The sequence below is a fragment of the Heterocephalus glaber genome, unplaced genomic scaffold, assembly GCF_053883595.1.
Source record: "Heterocephalus glaber isolate CG9 unplaced genomic scaffold, H.glaber_assembly_v1.0 deba00001550, whole genome shotgun sequence".
NCBI classification, from domain to species: domain Eukaryota; kingdom Metazoa; phylum Chordata; class Mammalia; order Rodentia; family Bathyergidae; genus Heterocephalus; species Heterocephalus glaber.
Genome location: NW_028258343.1, coordinates 13,489,032 through 13,510,918, shown reverse-complemented (window position 1 = coordinate 13,510,918; position 21,887 = coordinate 13,489,032). Strand labels below are relative to the sequence as shown.

General features: G+C 43.0%; 1 protein-coding gene and 1 pseudogene across 1 annotated transcript; one reads left to right on the top strand and one right to left on the bottom strand.

Moving 5' to 3' along the window:
• The first annotated feature begins 9,750 nt into the window (after positions 1–9,750).
• Positions 9,751–21,436, top strand: Arg1 (arginase 1). Its single transcript, XM_004845992.4, has 8 exons — positions 9,751–10,037; positions 13,624–13,696; positions 15,927–16,101; positions 18,181–18,340; positions 19,394–19,488; positions 19,815–19,919; positions 20,110–20,246; positions 20,469–21,436. The coding sequence occupies exons 1-8, from the start codon at positions 9,981–9,983 to the stop codon at positions 20,636–20,638; spliced, it is 972 nt and encodes a 323-aa protein (XP_004846049.1). The 5' UTR covers positions 9,751–9,980; the 3' UTR covers positions 20,639–21,436.
• LOC147824249 (U2 spliceosomal RNA) lies at positions 16,174–16,286 on the bottom strand (annotated as a pseudogene).
• Positions 21,437–21,887: the final 451 nt, after the last annotated feature.

Genomic DNA, 21,887 nt, shown 5'->3' with positions numbered 1-21,887 from the left:
GGAAAGATTGGCATCTAACAGCTTCAGAGGTTGGCTGATGGATAGATCTTCAAATTTTAGCAGGAAGCTCCAAGACTGTAATAATTACTATATTTTTTATTTTCTTACATAGTTTGAATCTGTGTTTAAAAATAAAGGTGGTTTATTTTAACTGTCCGATGTTCGAATTACAGCTTACTGTAAGTAAGTTGCAAGTTTGCAAAAATAAAATTTCTTTCATGTCCTAAAATTCCCCCTAAATCCTATGTGTTAGCCCTTCATTCACCTGGTGAAAAACACCAGTAGTCCTTTGCAGTTTCTCTCCACTGCCCATCCTGAGCTGGGTCATAGCCTTGTCCAAGGCCAGATTTCAGAGCAAACGGTGTCACTCACGTGGGGTGGTTGGTCCCATGAGTTGCCATGGAGGTGTCTGTGACTCAGTGTAAGAGTTCCTGTAGGCTCACTGGTCCTCAGTTGCTGCCAAGTTCTTATTGGGACAGAAACCTTTCTGGCTGTTTCCCATACATGAGCCAAAACACATCTCACTCTTGTGCCCTCTGGGTGCTGCAAGAAGTGACCAGGAAGGGAAAAGTCGAGGACCTCAAGGGTCTCATTACCTTTGCCCCAGGAACCAGAGCACTGTTCTCATGCCTCCACATCTTTGAGGAATCCCCAGGGCTTTCTTGGAAGAAATCTTTTCCTTTTACATTTCTGATCAAACACTTTGTCCAGACCCATATCCTGACTTCAAATACCACACACTTCCCCAAATCCTTTCTCCACTTCAAGGACTTTAGGACTTGGTTACACTTTCTGCCAAACCACCTTCCTCTAATTCTCACTGGGCTAACAGTAAGGGAAAGAGAAAATATAAGAAAAATAGATTTACCATCTCAAAATATTATCGCTCCTCACCTGTGCGTAATTGGGTTTCTCCAAGATTTTCCTAACTTGTTATTGTTGTAATGATAAGGCAGGAAAGATGGTGAACATGAGGTCAGCTGTTACATGCTTTTTGAGAATTATTCTTTCAAAAATTTTCTGAAATGATCCCACACAGCATAGATTACTTTAGGCACTGCTTTGTCATCTCTTTTCCTCAACAGAACATTGGCCTCTGTATTCCCATTTCATTAGCATGAAATTGCTTCATACTAATTTATGCACTTCAAATCATCCCTTAATTATGAGGGTCAAATGAGGTAGTTAGGAGTTACATCAAGGTCTAATTTTTAAAATTTAAAACCTAATTTTTAAAACTAGAACTCACATAACATTGAGGGAACAAAACTCCTAAAATAGGCAAAGACTAGATGATATAGTGAGCTTTTGTATAAAATCCTTCACAACATTTCTGATAGGCCTCTAATAACTAAAATCAACAACAAAATAAGCTACATTGAAAATTCTAAGTAGTTCACCTGAGTATGCAGATCATCAGTAAATGTATGCAATCATGTAAATATATATATGTCATTTATTTATATAATTTATTATATATATAATTTATTTCCCATTTAACATTTATAGTTATTTTCTGGGCTTGTTTACAATTGAACAATTGGAGGGCCAGGGATTTAGCTCAGTGGCACCACACCTGCCTAGCAAGTGCAAGGTCCTGAGTTTGATCCCTGGTATTGCCAAAAAAAAAAAAAGAATTAATACAATTGAAAAATTGGTAGATTAAAAAACTGGCTAAATAACTTAGAATATAAGTGACATGATATTTATGAAAATCTTAAACCTAGTTAAGGTAATTTACAAGAAGTAATACTTTAAAAGTTTCATTTGCTTGTAATTGATTTGCCTCTCTTATGTGTCTACTACTTCACAGTTATCATTACCTTAGTTATTATTTTATTTGAAGACCGTAAGGCAACATTTTCTCGAATAATTTCATAGGTCAGACTTTTTACTAAGTAGACTGGCCTTCCTCTAAACCAGTGTGAGCTGTGGATTTCTTCCACTTATGTCAAATAAGTTGCCTGTCCTGAACCAAAGGAAGGGACTGGTCTCCTGTGAAAAGTGAAAACCAGCTCAATTCAATCACCTCTTGCAGGAGATAGTGAGATACAACTGATCAGTGTGCATGACCACCTTCTCTTACTTTTAGGAAAGTAAATACCAGATGATGAATTTGATGAACTAATGTCTCAATCAAAATAAAGAGGAAAGCTTTATTGATATGTAAATGATATGCCCAAGTTGCACATGTTTATTGTGTACATTTTGATGGCTGTGGACATTTGCATAGGTCTTAATACCATCACTGTAATCAAAGTACTAACCTTGTCCATCATTTCTAAAAAGAGAAAAACTATTTTTAAGTACATTAACTTAGATCACTTAGTTAAAGTGGTATCTAGCATGTTTTTCCACTCCAAATGTACTGTTTTTCTCTTTGTAATCAGTTAGTAGAGGGTGGAGAGTGAAAGAAGGCAAGAGCAAAAATGTACAGAAAAAACTACATTTGAGCAAAGAAGAGTTAATGGGCTCAATATAAAGGAACTTACAAATTTGGAAAAACAAAGAAGAAGAAAAGATAGACAAAAGATCTGATGAGAAATTTTAGAAGAAATGCATATGACATATAAATAAATTGTTGAAAATGAAAATCAGATTTTTCACAGAAAAAAGAAGCTATGTGTAAGGAAAGACAAAAGGCTAGAAACAATTCTGTGGTGCTAGATTGGAGGGTCAATATGAGCCTAAGGATTAAATACGGGTGCATCCAGAAATAAGAATCATGTGTATGCATGTGCACACATGCATGTATGTATATGAGTGTACATACATACTTCCATCTGTTTTGAAAGAACCTAAAGACAGTGATTTCCCAATGTCAATAGGCACACAGTACCATTTTCAAATAAAAAGGACTAGGCTTCTGGGTAAATGCGTAGTACAGGAGTCCACTTAAAAGACTGGCAAAGTCTGGGACAATAGGAGCAACGAAATAAATAATGCTAGTAATTAATTATATCCCATAGAGTTAAGCAAGCCCATAGTGAGGCAAATAATTGAATAAGTAAATAATTGTAAAAGAAATGAAGGTTCTTCTTTCGTTAGTTGGAATTCTAACTAACAAATGTAAACAACAATGATGGTAATAGACAATTAGTATTTGGCAAACATCACAGTAACAAACATATTGATAGTCATCAACATAGGCTAAGTTCTAGGGATTAGGGTGTGATGAAAAACTGGATAGTCATATAATATTCAAGTTTCACTCCCCACCCTCTACTTATTGATTACAAAGAGGAAAAACAGTAAATTTGGAGTGGAGAAACATGTTAGACACCACTCTAAGAGATCGAAGTTAAGGTCAACAGTATATGGGACAAGTCCACATCACACACTTCCCTAACATGAGACGCTGAGATGTACACAATATCATTTTTGTGGTGTTCTTGAGAACATGAAAACCTGGACTTATCAAAGGACACCTCAGACAGACAAAACAGTCTGAAGTTCGTGTAAGTCAAGGAAAAAACGATGAACTATACTAGATTAATAGGTGACTAAAGAGACATGACAATTTCATGTGGTGATTCTGAGTTAAGGGTATTGACCATATACATTATAATTTTACATCTCACATAGCAAAAAGCAAAGAAGAAAGCGCTACACAACGTAATTATTTACAAAATATTATTGATTTCTGACTCCTATTTTTAAAGAAATAAATAATAAACTTGCTAATAGCTACAAGGAAAAGGAAACCATACAAGAAATGAATAATACAATATAGTAATTGAAATTGAGAATTCATCAAACAGATTTAACTGAAGAAAGAATTAGTGAACCAGGAAACATGCTGGAAAATATTATCCATAATGCAACATGAAGACAAAGTAAGAGATAAGATAATAAAGATACATCTAACATTTTACCTTTAGTGCTACAAGGAGAAGAAATAATATGAGCACAGAATATAAGACACTTGAACACATAAAAATGACTGGAAATTTTTTAAAAATCTGATAAACATATTAATCTACAGATTCAAATCCAAAAAGAATATATTGAAATTCATATTGAGCTATCACCCTAAGTTTATAGAATGTGAAGGTCAAAGAGAAAAATCTCAAAAACATTTAGACAAATCCATTTTTTTTCAGAAATGTCTCAATAGAAACTCAATAAAGTGGTTCCCACAAAGTGAGCCAAGATATTTTATTTTGCAAGAAAACCACCATCACCCTAAATAAATACTTTTGTTTTGCTTTAGCAATTAGAAGAAATTTATATCAAGCGTCAATAGACAGATACGCAATCGGGCCCAGGATGTCACCACCCTGCCTCACAAGCACAAGATCCTGAGTTCGATCCCCAGTACCAAAAGAAGAAAAAACAAATAAATATACTGAAATTCTTCAGAGAAAATAAGTTTGCTCTTAATTGTAGTTTCATTTTTCAGAGTTGGATTTGTAGGACATTCATCATTTAGTAGACCAAGTCAAAAGAAAGATGTGGAAAAATAAAATATAAACTTGGTTTGACCTTTGGGGTTTTGGTAGAGGAAATGATCAGTTTTCTGTAGACCTTTTCAAAGTTTCAGCGTGTGTGATTTACTACCCATCAAGTTTCATTTCTGAAAGATTCTGAAGATCCCTTTAATCTTTTAAAAGCCAAAGACTAGTTCTCATCTGTAAGAATGAAAAAGTCTTATAGGTTTGGAGAAGGTGGCATGAGGGGAATAGCTTAGAAGGACCTAAGGAATGTGGATTTCATTCTTAGCTCTAGGCTCAGTTAGCTATGTAATTTGGACAAACTAGCTTACCACAGTGGCCACAGCTATTTTTTGTGTCTGTAATTCTATGTCCAAGGCCACATTTACCTTACAGTAATGTAGATCCCAATAAAGGTGATACACAGTAGCTTTTGGCTCCAACCCTTACCCACAAGTTCAAGATACTATTAAGTACCCACATTATTTCTAGGAATACTCAGAAACAACTCATGTGACTATGAACCTAGTGATTTCAATGAGCTGTGATTTATACCTTCTTCCTCCACTGTCTATAGACTCTTGGGGGAAACCTGTAGCTGAAGCTTCCAAAATGAGACAAATATGTTCCCTGACACAGGGGTGGCCTTGAGGGTGTTGTTGGCCACCGGGTGAGCTCTCTGGAAGCCTCACAGCACCGAGGGGAGTGAAGCTCCCTTGGCGGGTCTTGCTCTGTCACCTGGTCCCGAGGAGCATTGCATTGAGCTCCCTGTGCCAATAAAGAGCTCGGGGATGTTGCTCTTTGACATCTTCTTGCCTGTATCTGCCGAGTACTACTTCAAGTATGAGCGAGTAAAGTGATAAAGAAGGGAATGATGAGAAATCTAGACACCAAAGAAAATGATTCCCTGAATCACCCCATTAGCCATTTAGCCCTGTGAATTTTCGTGACTTTTTCAGCTCCCTAGAAAAGTGCTAAGAATCCTGGGCTTCACCTAAAAAGAGTGCTGGCTATTTGCTGGCTGACAAAAACCTAGTGGACAAATGGGCCACCGTTTAGAGCATCAGAAAGAGAAACAGATGGAGGACAAGAGATGTGGCCATTTTTTGGTCTTTCTTTTCATACAACATTTTTATTTAGCCTCTTTGTATCATTTTTATTATTTCAAAAGCATTAATTGAAGTGTCTTAGAGTTTGAACATATCCTCCCCAAATATATGTTGAAGTCTTAAACACCACTACCTCCAGCTGTGGCTTTATTTGAACTAGGGTCGTTGCAGATGTAATTCATTAAGAGGAGGCCATAGTGGAGCAGGGCAGGCCCTTAGTACATATTAGCCATGTCCTCATAAAAAGACAGCCATGTGAATATGGAGGACTAGCAAGATGCACAGCTGCAAGCCACGCAGCCCAAAGATTTCCAAAAAACCACCTGAAGTTAGGAAAGGCCCAGAAAGATTCCCATATAGATTTCAAAGGGAGCGAGAGTGTGCCAAAGCCTTGATTTCAGACCTCCAGCCTCCAAGCTAGAAGAGAACTATGTTCCGCTGTTTGAAGCCACCCACTTTGTTAGAGCAGCCATGGGAAAGTAAGAAGTGAGTCCTGCGCACTAGATCTCATTCTAGTGGTTGGGATCGAGGTCAAATATGATGTGATCTCATCTGCAGGAAAAGGCCAGGTGTGTGGGGGATTGGTTAAGAGGTCTTCATTATTAGAAGAGCTTTGGAAATCCCCAGTATGTACATATACTCTAAGATAAATGGAAGAATGAGCTGGAAATGTGGACACCCACCTATACACACACAATGTCTGCTGAGTCCTGAGATGACAGCTTTGGAGATTGAAAAGATAGTTTGTGTTTATGATGAAAAGGAAGTATTATCCTTAGAAGTCAGCATGGGGTCACCAGAAAGGGAACTCACCACAGGCAGCTTATCTCCTTCGACAAGGAAGTCAGAGCAGTGGATGACAAAAGGTAACCACAAAATGTAGCAAGATCTCACAGAGTCACTTGACGGAAGTCCTGAGTTTCCTTTATGGACGGGATGGAGCGGTTGAGCTGGGACTTAGTCAACAGAGTGGAAGTAGGAGTGCTGACTGCAGCTGTGGCATGTCAGGTTGAGGTTGACAGTAGGATTCCACGAAGCTCTTAAGTAAGTCATTCCTTGGTCAACACTTTTACCATGAGCTGGAGAAGGCAAGTACTGCCAAACTTGTGCTGGACAGACCAGATGACTCCACGTACATTTGGGTGTAAGGACTGGGTTCTGGGTTTTCATTTAAGGAGGTCAGAGGGAAGCTGTAAGGTGACTTGAAGGGAGTAACAAGGTTGATGATCTGAATGAAATAGTAACCACATAACACAAGAAACCAATGGGGTAAATGAGGATTTCATCCTAAACAATAGGGACCAAGAAAGACGTTACAGCCAAGAAATGGTATGTTTAACTTGGATCAAAGTGGTTTGGCCAATGGTTTACATGACAGAAAGGCACTCTGCATTTGGTCTGCAAAGGGCTTTTAGGATGCTAAAGTTTTTCAAAAGAAAAAAGTTCTGGCAATGAAATTTGAGCGATAGCAAATTTGTTACTTCTTTCCAAGCAATAAGATATAACATAAAGCCATAACAATAAAAAATTTATGGATCTGGGACAGCTCAGGTAAATAAGTCAATGGCACAGAAGTAATTTCACAACCACAGACCCATTTATGAAGAGGAACTGAGTAGGAAGAAGATAGTAATCGAAGCCATAACAACACAAGTGGACTGTTTTATGGGTGTTGATAAGGAACCTGCCGGATGATAAAGGGGGAAAATACATTTGAAACTTACATAATATATAAAAGTTGGCTTAGGTGGACTGAAGAATTAAATGTGAAAGATAAAAACTTTAAAACGAATAGAAGAAAAATTTAGAAGTAAATACTTGTGGTTTGGGGAGAGGGCAGGACTTAAAGCTCCCAAAACACAAGGTAGAAGGGCAAAATTATTCAACTATTTTAGAATTAAGGATTTTGAATGATAACATATACAAAATTATCAGACTTCCGATAGATTAAAAAAAGTTACTTGCAATGTCAACCATAAAAGGTTAACAGGTAAACTATACAAAAAATATTTAGAATATATAAGATGTTATTGAAATATAGGGGAATGTTTAAATTCTTAAAAATTATTATAGTAAGAGACACATTGGGAGAAATCCCTTGCAAAATACTCATCCTTGCTTTGAAAATATTTATCCCATAATTCTTGTCCCTTTCTTAAGCAGTTCCAGAAGTCACTTTTTGTGTCTTTGCACTCTCCAGGTTGCTTCCATGTTCTGGATCAGTTTAAAACATTAACCCTGCATGGTCATTTGGCTTTGAAGAAGAGCCAGAAGTCACACGCTGTCAGATAGTGAGGACCATGGATGAGGAAACACCATCATGTCTTTATGAGCTGCTTTTCCACTGGATAGCACTCAGCAGCAGCATTCACTGCTGTATTTTTAATCACCCTCTGGAAAGACACTCACAAAAGAGGACTTCCAGACTTGCTCAAGAAAGTGGCAAGAACGATGGGATGAGTGTGTTCAAAGTGAAGGGCAGGAGCCTGAGGGAAGATATGGCAGTGTGTCTTTTACTATGGTAAATTTTTTGAAAATTTAAACATTCACTGTATATTTTGACCATACCACATATGAGGAAATCCACAAGTAAAACATAGGAAGCCCATTTGGAAAACAATGCTATCAGCCTGATCCTGTGAGACCTCAGTCTCCCCATTTATTCATTCAATAACTATGTATTCAGTGCCTATCAGCTGTGCTCTAGGTATGAGGATATGGCAGTCAAAATCTCTACCTTATAGTATTTAAATAATCCTCAGTATTTCTTCCCTCAATAGGACAGAGGAGGAGTTTCTTTTTTAAATTTCAGTCATACTAGCGGGGCAGGGTGGTACACGCCTATAATCCCAGCACCCAGGAGGCCATAAGTTTGAGGCCACCCTGAACTACATAGTGAGACCCTGTCTGAAAATACTAAAAAAAAAAGAAAAAAAAATTGCAATCATACAGCTTTAAAGTTGAGAAGGTTCTTGGGTACATTTCTTCTAAATTCTTTTCTTTCCCCTTGAGCAAAATACAACCCAGAATCTTGTCTGAACAACATTCTTTTCTTTCGTTTGTGTTAGTGAATATTAGTAATACAGAATAACGGATTTCATTTTGGCATATGGGTAACGTGCATGTAACACACTTTGATTGCTGCCGTCCCCCGTTACACAGGCCCTCCTCCTCTCCCTCTCCCATGATTCCTTCCTCCTCTCTAATAGTCCACCTTCTACTTTCCTGACATCTCACTAAAAAATTCCTCATATAAGAGAAAACGTGGTATTTATCCAAGTCTAGCTTATTTCACTTAATTAACATTATGGTCTCCAGTTCCATCCATTTTCCTGCAGATGACTTGACTTCATTCTTCTTTATGGCTGAATTGTACTCCATTGCATATCTATCACACATTTCCTTTGTCTAGTCATCTATTGATGGGCATAGAGGCTGTTTCCACAGTTTAGCTCATGTGAACTGCACCTCAGTAAATGTGAGTATGCAGCATTACTGTAATACACTGTCTTTAATAAAAGCTCAGTATTAGCTAGGCATGGCGGTGCATGTCTATAATCCCAGCACTCAGGAGGCTGAGGCAGGAGGACCTCTGTGAGTTTGAGGGCAGCCTGAACTGTATAGCAAGACCCTGTGTCAAAAACCCAAAGAAGGAAGGAAGAAAGCTCAGTGTTAGCTGTCCTTATATCTTGATTATGGTATTATGATTTTAAAATGTTACTTTCCTCCACATTACATTTCAAGAATGGTATCAATGAAGTGACTGATTTTTTAAAATAATAATCAAAAAGGAAGTAACATGCTTTCCCTGATAATGTCCCCTAGCGGTGTGTGACTGTGAGCCCTAACTCAGGACCTGAGCTGGGTGGGAGTGTGCGCCCCTGGCTGGGCTCAGGCCAAGCCCCTTTCTGCAGCCCCCTGCTAGACTCCAAGCCTGGAGGACGCAAGCACCCGGCCCTGGGGTTGCCCAACCAGAGCCATTGGGCTCCTTTCTTCCGTGGTTATGAAACCGCACGTAATTGCCACTTGTCTAAGGAGGATTAATGTCATTCAACTGGCTTTTCAGAAAAGGGTGTGAAAGGGGCCGGAGATTTAACTCAGTGGTTCCGCAGACTGCACCACAAGCGGAAGAACCTGAGTTCAATCCTCGGTAACCAAAAAAAAAAAAAAAAAAAAAATGGGTGTGAACAGGAACATGAATAATGCTCACTTAATTAGAGACCTAGGCTCAGACAAATCAGGCTTATTCCATGCACCAAGAATGTGCAAGATTTCTGTTGAAGGCCATGCCTTTTAGTGGGCAGAGCCAGCTGTTCTCATTAGAATAAAGTAAACAAGCTCAACCCATTTTAAGTGGAAAAAAAATGCGTCTTCATCTGCAGGCTGCAGAGGTGCCCCTGGCCAGAGAGCTCAGGGGAGCGGGCAAGCCTCAGGCAGCATGAGTTCCAAGTCGAAGTCCGTGGGGGTCATCGGAGCCCCTTTCTCAAAAGGTCAGGTGAGTAAAAAGCCTGGCTAAGCCTGGCTCGGAAGGTCCAGGTCCGGAATGGACTGGGACTTTTTGAACTTCCAAACGTGAGTTGTTACTGTCTTGTTAATTAAATTGCCTCACGTAATCTGGCCCAAGGGCCCGTGTTTTAAAGTTTTCTTACCATCTTGCGACATTATCTTGCCATGATCTCCCCCCACACCCATGCTTAGCACCCCTGACCTCTGCCACACTCAGTGTGGTTTAACTCTACTGAATGTTTGCTCACATTTCAGAAAAAGAAAATGTTATTTGAATTGAAATGCTCCCTTTCAGCGTTGCAGCTTCTTGTCTGGTTTTGTTGCTCTTGTTGGTTTGGATGTCTCCTGAGGATGTAGAGGGAGAGAGAATTTTAAAAACACCTTTGCTTGACTGTGAAATGGATGCTTAGAAAGTCTTCATGGATCAGTGGCAAGCTTTAGACTTCTTTTAATTTGGTAAATTTAAATATCAATTGCTGTGTGTGACTTTGTGAATGACTCGTCTTCTTTTGGGGTTTTAATGATTTTATAAAAGTTCAAGTAGAATCTTTCATGTATTTATCTTGGACTGGGGAACAAAATCCTGCATGTGGGCCACGCTGACAGGAAATGAGTTTATGAATCTCCAAGATCATCCTAAAGCCATCTAAGTTCCAGTCCACACCCGACCGTGATATTTAAATTGTCTTTTTTTCTGCCGGGCACACTCATTCCGGCAATTCTGAGGTGACAGAATGCCTTAGACTTCAACCAGGTCTGTGCTGAAAGAAGGGGAAAAACCCAAAGAAGACAATATGTAAGCTGAACCCCCTGAGAGGGATTCTTTTTTAAAGTGGCCGGTCCCAGTTGCTTAGAACCCAGGACTTTCTCCCCCTCTTAGTTTTGAATTTTTTCTGTGAACTCTGAGTTTTTATGGCAACACAAAATTGGGAGAGCTCCGAGCTGGAAGCCCGAAAGGTGTGTGGACTCTCTCCCTTCGCAGGGAGCTCACAGAGACCTCTCCTGGAACACAGGGCCATTTGCTGCCCTGTGTTTCTCTTCAAAATCCCCGACAGGCTCCTCTATTCTTGGAACAGATTATGGTTCAGATAGAAATGAAAAAAACTGAACAAAAAGAAGAAGGAAATAAGGGGATCAGGGGGAGGGGAGGGAGAGGAGGGGCAGGGAGACCAAACATGCTCTGGCCCCTGGGCCTCAGCAAATCCCTAACCCTGAAAGCGACAGCCCCTTCAGGGGCTGAAACACAGCTTGATATATTTTCACTCTCAGTAACCCCACCCTCATCTTCTCCCCTTGAAACACGGCCATAAAAATGAAGGTTATTAGCCAATTGTCGTTATGGACACCTATGATCCCAGCTCTTGGGAGGCTGAGGCAGGAGGATCCCTGCAAGTTCAAGGTCAGCCTAGACTACATAGTGAGTTCAAGGGCAGCCTGAACCACGGTGTCAAAAAAAAAAAATTAATATCTCATGATTGTAAGCCTTGAGTTAAATTTTTCTATGTTAAGCCATACATTAGAGGCAAAAAATGGCTAACTTGTAAGCATTTGTCCCTACCTTTAAAAAAAGGCTGCAGTTGAAAGAGAATGGAGGGTAAATGACCACATGTTGAGTCTGAGGAAGAACTGCCAATCCCTGCCTGAGCCCTTGCAAGGCAGTGAGTAAACAATGAGGCAAGTGTTATTTTTCTCTTGGATATACAGAAACTCTGTGGAGCACACAAAGCAATGTCCAAAGTAGGTAGATACACTAAGCAGTGAGGAACGATCGGTCATAGCCAATCTTGGTGGTTCACTCTTGTAATCCCAGCACTCAGGAAGCTGAGGCAGGAGGATCGCCACAATTTCAAAGGCCAGCCTGGGCTACATAGTGAGTTCAAGGCCAGCCTGGACTACGCAGCGAGACCCTGTCTCAGAAAAAAAAAAAAAAAAAAAAAAATCATGAGAAACAGTTTGAACCAAATAAATAGAAAAGAAAGCTAGAAAATCCGTGAGAAATTCTATGACTGTCTTAATAGCAAATACAGGGTCACCTAAGGGATCTATGAAGTTTGTTCTGACTTCTGAAGGGGAAAGGGCAAAGGGGCCACAGGGTTTTATCAAACAGTTAATGCTGGAGACTGCAGAACTACTCTCCACCATATGGTGTCCCGAGGGCAGAGGTTTAGACCGAAATCTGACAACAGAGAAAAGACAAAAACAGACATAAAACTAAAGGCAAAGTATAAACCAAGTAGCACTCTATTGAGGGCCAAATAGGGAGACGTTACAACTCCTAAGATATTGGTCTGTGAGTACAAATTTGAATTAATCCACCGTAAAGAAATGTCAGGGACTGGGAATGTGGCTCAGCAGCACAGCATCTACCTGGCAACCACAAGCTCCTGAGTTTGATCACCAACACCCAGCCCCCAAAACAAAGAAATAGTAAGTTTGAGGTGAGACATGCTGATCACCTGGAGTTGATTATCGCAGGGTATACCTGACCAGGACCTCACACAGTACTTCATACACAAGTCAGATGTCATGTGCCAATCAAAACCTGAAACAAGAAAGAGAGAATGAAGTAAAGGAAGAAAATGTGTCAGCCAGAGCATGTGGGGTCCCTTGTCACCAGGGACAGGAATTTGACATGGACTATTTGCCTGACACCCAGGGCAAGTCACCCAGTCCTGATCCTAGTGACAAACACATGTCTTTTGGTGAATCTTCTCATCTGACAGAAATAAATAACTTTCTGCATGTGAAGTAGAATCAGAAAGGCACAGGGCTGAGCTGCTTCTTCAGACCTCTACCAGCCCAGGGCGGGGCCAGGAGGCGGAGCAGCAGCTTCGTCATGGCTTCTTGAGCAGGTCAGAACTTCAGCTTTCTGGGTTGGTCTTGTTTGTGCTTTTGTCTCCCAGGAGATGATTTTTCCTGTGTCCCTAGCTTTCTTCTTTGAGGACTCGCATGTGGGTTTGTCTTCTGGGGCCTTCATATATGCTGCCCCCCAGCTATGCAGAGTTTCTCCCTCACCTGTCCTGTTTCCCTGACCACTTGTTCATGCTGCAAGACCGAGCTCAGAGAGGCAGCCTCCACGGACACTGTCCCCAGCCCAGTCAGAAGCACCTGTTTTCACTCCATGACGTCTAGCACCTGCGCTGTGCCAGTTACTAGAACTCTGTGTCTGCATATTGTTGCCTTACTTTGCAACTCACAGATAGCCGCTGTCTGCTTTTCGTTGTCCTGTCCCCGTCTAGCAGAGCGATTTGCCAGGGTTCATTATGGGGTTATTGTGGTGTGATGGGAAGAGGGGTGCGGGTTTTGGAACCCAAAGAACCAGGAGATCCCAAGTGTCTGCCACCCGTCAGCCATGTGCCAAGGAACAGCCACGAAACTGTGATTCTTGTTCCTTCTATCGGTCGGTCGTAGGAGTGATTCCATTTACCTTACTGTGAAAATCACCCGAGAGAGTGTGAATTCCTGGCGAAACAATGACAGTTATAATGCAACTGATTAAATGATAAAACAGTGTTCAGTGCGTGCTTCAAATGGTCAGGGCCCAGACTGAAGTTTTTTCTTTTCTGATCATTCAGCCTCGAGGAGGAGTAGAAAAAGGCCCTTCGGCGTTGAGATATGCTGGTCTACTGGAGAAACTTAAAGAACAAGGTAACTTTTAAATCGAGAGGTGATTGGCCCGACTTCCCCCCTCCTCTGGGAACAGGGACCCCATCTCAAGTGCTGTTTATACCACAGAACTGTGGTGCTGGCTGTCCTTTACACCCACATTCTGGTAAAAAGCAGGGCACAGGCCAGGGATTTAGCTCAGTGGTTCCACCACCTGATTTGCAAGCGCAAGGTCCCAAGTTCAACCCCTGGTACCAAAAAAAAAAAAAAAGCAGGCCATGATCCAAAAGGTCAGTAAGCATTGTGGTTTGGAGACATGACTCAGGTGGATTGTATTTCCAGCTAAACTATTGTACAAAAGCACCTATGTGTGCAGGGAGTGGCGCCGGGTGGGTGGGACAGGGACTGGGGAATTGAAAATGAAAAACAACAGGCCACAGGAAGCACCTACTCAGGAGAGCGCGCTTGGAGAACAACTGGAACCCTCCTCGATTTCCAGCGGGAATACAAAATGGCACAGTCACTTTGGAAAGCACTTTGGCAGTTTCTTCAATAAACATCTATTTTTCTTTTGACCTAGTAGTTCTACTTCCTGATATTTGCCCAAGAGAAAACAAATATCCATGTAAAGACTTGTACTTAAATACGTAGTGGCCGTGTTTATGATAAGAAAAAATGGAAACAAAAAAGTGCCATTCGGTGGTGGACAGACACACAAAAGGTAGCCCTGCCATACAGTGGGGTGGCACTCAACAGTACAACGGACCAGGCCAGTGACACGGACTCCATGCTCCGTGACAGGCCAGACACGAAAGGCTGCCTACTGGGTGATTCCATCTGTGGGAAATTCTGGCGAGACAAAAGCATGGCAGGAGAGAGCCAGGCCGCAGCTCCTGGGGTGGGGCAGGAACCGACCATAAGGGATGGAAGTGTTTTCCATCCTGCCTGTCGGGCAGTGGTTGTAAGACTGTAGATATTCCCCAAACTCACTGATCTGTGCACTTACAGTGAGTGAGTTCTAATGGAAAAGAATTAGACCTCCTAAGTGGGGCGTGTAGTCCTGTAGCCCCAGCACTCTAGGAGGCTGAAACAGGAGGATCGAAAGTTCCAGTCCAACTGGGCAACTTAGCAGCTTAGTGAGACCCTGTCTCAAAATTTAAAAAATGAGAAAAAGGGCTGGAGATGAGGCTCAGTGCAAAAGCCCTTTAGTTTAGAGCACTAAACTGCTCCTCTATCAGTTTTCAGGAAACTCGTTTTTGCTGTTTTTTCGGTACGGAGGATCGAACCCAGGCCTTCACATTGAGCTTCGTCTCCACCCTTCTTGTTACTATTACTATTACTGCAGTACTAAGGATTGAACCCAGGCCCCTCACACTGAGATACCTCCCCACCCCTTTCTATTTTTATTCTTTGTAGTGCTGGGGACTTAACCCAGAGCCTTGCTTACTTAGCTACATTTCCAGCCTTTTTTTTTTTTCATGTTTTATTTTGAGACAGTCTCACTAAATTGCTAAATTGCCCAGGCTGGGTTCACACCTGGGACCCTCCTGCCTCAGCCTCCCAGAGCTCTGGGACCACAAGCCTGTTCCACTGTTCCTGGCTGGAGCTCTAGTTTTGAAGCCTTCGGCAGGGCCTTTTATGAGGCATATTCTCCATATTCTTAGGAATGGAGTGACCTGCAAGTTTTTCTTCTTATAAAAGCATACAGGTTTTATTTCCTGTATTCTGTAAAGCGCAAGGCTCAGGGCTAAGCACATTAACCCGAATATCCGCACCCCGAGGCAGGCGGTCACCAGAGAAAGAAGCCGCGCACCTTTTGCGGGTGATGGATTGCACCAAAACCAAGCACTGTTCATTACTAAGAGTCAGACAATGGAGAAAACATGAATGCACTTTCTTTTGGGCCTATTAACTATTTATTAAAGAACCAAACTGTGCTCATTATAGAAAGACAGAAAGCACAGGAGCAGTCAGGGGCAGAGACACAAGCAGGATGTCCCGATTAGGTCCAAAGCGGAAAGTTACTGGCCCTGAACCTGGCATCCCATCTAACTGGGTCTACCAAGGCAGTACAGGCCTGGGCGCCCAGCAGGTGAGGAAGGTGGCCAGGAGCTGGGCCCAAGAATCTCGCCCTTTACGGTGTCTACTGTCTGCCCCAGCTTCCGCTTTGCTTCTGCCTTTGAAAACATCCTGAGTTTCTGTGTTTGGAATCGTCTTACACCCACCGTTTTGCAACCTGTTTTAATAACTGGAAACCTTCTGTTTACCTTAGAGTGTGATGTGCAGGACTACGGGGACCTGTCCTTCACCGATGTTCCTAATGACGCTCCCTTTGGAATCATGAAGAACCCCAGGACTGTGGGGAAAGCCACCGAGGAGCTGGCACACATGGTGGCCAAGGTGCAGAAGAGCGGCAGAGTCAGCCTGGTCTTGGGTGGAGACCACAGGTGTTGTGTGGGGCCGGGTCCCGGGGCGGGAGGGACATGGGTGGAAAGGGAATGTGACCGAGACCACAGAAGAGAGGATGTGTAGATAGAAAAGCACTAACTGATACTTTATACTGAACCCTCTACCTTTATACTGATAAGAACAGATACTACACTTGATCTTAGCCAAAAGGCCGAGAAGCGATTCCTCTACCTTTATAGAACATACTACCTGTCGCCTACTTTACTATGGAAACAAACGTAACGCCATTTGAAGTCATACCGTGTCTTTAGTGTAGCAGAAAATATGTGCCAAATGAATGGATGTCAGCACAATATTTGGTACAGGCTCACATTTCTAAATAAATAGGCATTGAGGAAACCCATAGCTTATTCTACCCAAATACTGATAAAACACACAACTTACTTTGGTTAGTTAACAATTTAAAAGTACGTGCTTTCCATTGTAAAATGTCTGAAAGCACACACACACACACACACCACACACCACACACAAGAAAAAAGTAACAGTGCTAATTTCACTTCTCTAACAAGCTTTTCAATGAGAATTGAAAATCTGGCATAATTCCTTCATGGAATCTTCTTTACTTATGATTTCGTTTAACAATATCATGTCTGTGTGTGTGTGTGTGTGTGTGTGTTCATTACACCCTTTATCTTCTTAATCTACAGTACAGATTTCCTTATTACTTCATAGGATACGCATAACCCCAGACTGCTGCAGTTTTTCAAGGAATGACATGTACACATAGATGTAATCCTCATATGGTCAGATACTTGCGTTATTCTCCCATCTTCACCATTACAAACGGTGTGGCAGAGTCTTCTCTCCGCTGCTGTCAGGGTCGTGTTGCTAGAGGCTTCTTCGTCCCTCACTTTGGTCTCCTACGACCAAGTGTGACCAGGGCTTCGGCAGCAAAGCTGCAGCTTTGAGAGTGGGGCTCAGAATTTCCACATTCTTTTTTAAGTGGAAAAATTTAAAAGTGGAAATTTTAAGAGTAGCAAGCAGCCAAAAGAAGAAACCTGAAGGGAACCTAAACAATAGTCAACACCTGGGCTTCGAGGCATGATCACCCCCCCTTTGATAATCTGATACTTCATGATTCTGGTTTTGTTTGGGTTCAGTTGTTTTTTTTGGTTTTTTTGTTTTGTTTTGTTTTTGCTTTTTGAGACATGGTTCCACTGTGTAGCCTAGGCTGGCTTTGGAATCCCAGCAATCGCCCTGCCTCAGCCTGGACAGTGCTGGACTGCAGGTGTGTGCCACCAGACCTGGTGAGCTCATGATTCTTTGAATGATATTTAAATGTTCAGAAGCGGGAGACTACAGACATCATTTTTGTTTTGTTTTTTGTACTTCTTATTTTATTAGTACGTGTTTGCATTACACGTCAATTACATTGGTATGGGGAGGTGCCCCAGGTCCATACCTGCTCTGAATTTTTCCCTCGTCCCCTCCCTCCCATCTGTCTCCTGTCCCCCTCCCCCTGCAGTACTGGTAAATCCAGTCTAATCACTTCTGTGCCATGCAGCGCAGCCCTTAGCTCTGCTGTTCTGGACCCTGTTTGGAGCTGGGACACTGAGGACACACCCAGCCCCGAGGGGCACAGCACCCGGGCAGGACGGCAGTGGTTACAGCAGAGGACCGGAGCCCCTCAGAGCGAGACCTGCTGGACCCCAGGAACTTCTGAGATGCTCGGGGCTGTGAGAATGAGAGCTGCATTTTTGAAAATCCAAGGGACTTTGTCATAAATCCCTGAGCGAATTAAGTACTTACCAAGAGAGATGCGGGAGCGGCAAAGGAGCCAGATCTAACCCTGAGAATTGAACAGCATCTCATGACAGGGACTTTCCGTGTGGCTGATATTTTCTACAGTGTAGGAAGTGGTTAGCCTGTGATCCATAGTCACGTCACTTAACACTCAGCAACCTGGGCTCTGGTCTCTGCTGTTAGAAGTGTCTGATGGTGGCCCCAGAAGCCGCTGCTCAGACCTGGAGCAGCCTGGGCCACTAAGGCGGCCTGGTACTTGCTGTGCACAATGGCTTTGAAAACCTGACGTTCACACAAGCTTTTCTCTCCAGCCTGGCGATCGGCACCATCTCTGGCCACGCCAGGGTCCACCCGGACCTCGGTGTCATCTGGGTGGATGCCCACACGGATATCAACACTCCTATGACCACCACGACCGGGAACATGCACGGCCAGCCTGTGTCCTTCCTCCTGAAGGAGCTGAAGGGAAAGGTAAAGCTGGCTGGCACTGTTATTTAGCGCAAGCTCAGGAGCTGCAGGGCAAGAAGGAAGCATCGCTTTTGTTGTTTTTGAGACAGGGTTCAGGCTGGCCTTGAATTTACGGTGATCCTCCCGCCTCAGACTCCCAAGTCTTCGCCAGTATGCCTGGCCATTTCGACTTTTTAAACTGGCCCTTTGAGTGCAGCAAAGAGTAATCTTTATAAACAAGTTAGAAGGCACTCAGAGATCGACCAACTTACCCAAGACCCCATGTCAGGCATATGTTGATGCAAGGGCCAGAACCAGGCCTCCAGCCCCTACCTCTCCCCGCACTATGATTTTTAGGCTCCTTCTTTATTACAGTGTTGCCGCTACATCACAGGCTCTTTTTAAGCGTTTAAAGGCAGATACAATGATTTATTATTTACTATCTTCACTGTAAGAAGCACCTATCTTAAATCATAAGAGGAAGGAATTTCTCCCTAGAAACTGTTCTCCAAGATTTAAACTTCCAGATTAAGATTTAACACTGTGGCTCACAATTTTTATTGATAGACTGTAGTCTATCAATAAAAATCACTTTTAATTATTATAGTTGTAACACACTGACCCTCATGATGATTCAAAGGGATTCAAACCTCCTTATGAAACACACTCAAAATAACCTTTTTTTTTTTGAGCTGATGACCAAGGGGCTTGCTTATAAATCTGCAAAATGTCACCCAAAGTTGGCTCCAGGACCAAGCAGACGTCAGTGATCATAGCTTGGTGTTAAGAGCAACCCAGGGTCTCGCCCCACTTGCCCACATGTGCTCCAGGCATCCTGGGGATTAAGGCTGTGCTGAGAAGGCTGTGCTGAACCTCGGGTTCGAATCCGGAAAAGCAGGGTCTGGGCCACAGGCAGCACTAGTAAGGCTCAAACCACCAAGGGCTCTGCCAGCGGAGACAGGCACCTACCTCCTTAACTTTGTGATCTTTAAACGATTTGCTCCAAACCTACATTCTGAATGTAAGATGCACGCAATCCAGCACGCGACCTCCTACACATGCGCACTTGCGTTGCAGATGCCGGACGTCCCGGGCTTCTCCTGGCTGACGCCCTGCCTGTCGGCCAAGGACATCGTGTACATCGGCTTGAGAGACGTGGACCCCGGGGAGCAGTGAGTTTAACCCTCAGTGGGGTCTGCCTGCCTTTTCATTCTTGTGTACTAGATGTGTTTATTGGCCAAAATCTCTATGAGAAAACACCGTAAACAAGAAGTCAATGTATGTGTCTGTATTTATATACATTTACATACATATAAATATCAGGCAACTTATATCCGAGTTGATTTGCTGTTAAAGTAAGCAGTGCTATATACATGCATATACACATAGTTCACAGAGCTTAAATAGATACTTCACACCAGCCTTTTTGTAGACGGCAACAGTGGGGCACGGTCAGCCTTACTAACTGGAGATTGTCTTTGTAACTCTTCTTTTATAGCCATATTGTGAAAACCCTGGGTATTAAGTATTTCTCAATGACTGAGGTGGACAGACTGGGCATCGGCAAGGTGATGGAGGAAGCGCTGGCCTACCTGCTAGGAAGGTACGGTGCCCTGTGTGCATGCTGGTGGGCAACAGAGGATGTGCTAGGGGAACCAGCCCACGTCAGGAATTAAGGAAGCCCAAGGGAAACCCTGGAACTCCACTGTCATTACCTTTTACAAAGCAGGACAACTGTATTTTTCTACCAAATATTACACCACCAATTTTAATCCTGTCCCACTCCTTAAAAGAAAGAAAAGGCCAATTCACCTGAGTTTTGACGTTGATGGGCTGGACCCTTCCATCACACCTGCTACGGGCACGCCTGTTGTGGGAGGTCTGTCTCATAGAGAAGGCATCTACATCACAGAAGAGATTTACAAGACAGGTGGGTAAGAACTAGAGGCACCGAGAAGCAAGTCTTGGCCTGTAGGTAGGTACTCATGGCTCCCTGATTTGAACACCAAGCCCCAGTGGACAGGTCCAGACACCAGTCACATGATGCAGTAGCCCAACAGCTACGAGGCAACCTTGAAGTCAGTCTGTACTGATCTTAACATGTGATCCAGTCCAGAAATCACAGTCTCACTGTGTGTTGGTTGGTTTGCAGGTCTGCTCTCAGGGCTGGACATCATGGAGGTAAACCCTGTTCTGGGCAAGACGCCAGAGGAAGTCACTCGCACAGTCAACACGGCGGTGGCAGTGACTCTGGCTTGCTTTGGAGTTGCTCGTGAGGGTAACCATGACTCTACCAAGGACTACCTTTCGCCGCCTAAGTAAATGTGGAGACATCACAGCCTCACAGCTAATGGCACAATTAGCAAGCATGGTCATTCACTGAAGCCTGTAATTATGCTCCCAAAGATGAGTTCTTTCCGAAAGATGTTCTCCCAATTGGTGTGACGATGTGAGCAGGACAAAAGCCACCGGAGGCTTCTGTCTGGTTTAAAACTGAATCTAAGCCAGCTTGACAGTGTGGCGAGCTTCAACCCCTTGCCTGTGACAACTTGTGTGGTGACCGGATGGTGTGATAACCACAGGGCCCGCATGCCAAACTTGTCTTGAGAAACTCAGGAGAAATGTTTTCTAAAAGTGTATTCCTGCCACTGTGAGACTAGCATGTTTGTACCAAACTGCCCGCGGCAGGAAGTGGATGGGCCCCGGGTGCTGCTTGGGCAGAGCTGCCTGTGACTGGCTCTGCCCGTGCGGTCCCTGGGTCGCCCTGAGTTGTCCCCGTGCTGGTGCTGACCGGGGGAAGGCAGATCCTGCACCTGGGCGCCCTGTCTTGCTGTGAATGTGGAAAACGCTCGATAAACCACTACATTCGGGACATGGCTTGACTCTCAGGGTCTTTGTGTGGCAGTCGCCGACTCCATGTGGCTCCTCTGAGCCCCAGGGTGGCCCAACTCTGAGGGTGGCTCCGTGTCCACTCGAGACATAAATTCTACCAATTTCCTGTTGGCATGAAGTTTAAGATTTGGCAATTCTAATTTTTGTGACATTAAAAAGTTTATGTTTCCTCTTTTGGCAAAAACTTACCCTTCAATAAAGAAACATACATTAATTTCCAATTAAAAATGTGCTGGCCTTTAAAGCACATACACACAAAGAGAAGTGCCCCCCCCGCCACACACACACAGAGGGGGTTTCCTGATATTAGAAAATAAGGCTACCAGGGCCGGGGATTTAGCTCACTGGTTCTGGTGCTTTCCTTGCAAGCACAAGGTCCTGAGTTCGATCCCCGGTACCAAAAAAAAAGGAAAAGAAAAGAAGGCTACCCAACCTGGAATGGTACCCTGTGTTCATGCTATTCAAAAGATTTTTTTTTTTTTGGAGACAGAGTCTCTATATGTAGCTCAGGCTGACCTTGAACTTGTGGCAATCCTCCTGCCTCAGCCTCCCAAGTGCTGGGATTACAGCTATGTGCCACCATGCCCAGCTAAAACATGTGATTTTTGTAAAAAACTCATTTATAAGATTTGATTGTCTATGTGTTTCTAGATACATACAAGACACACACACACACACA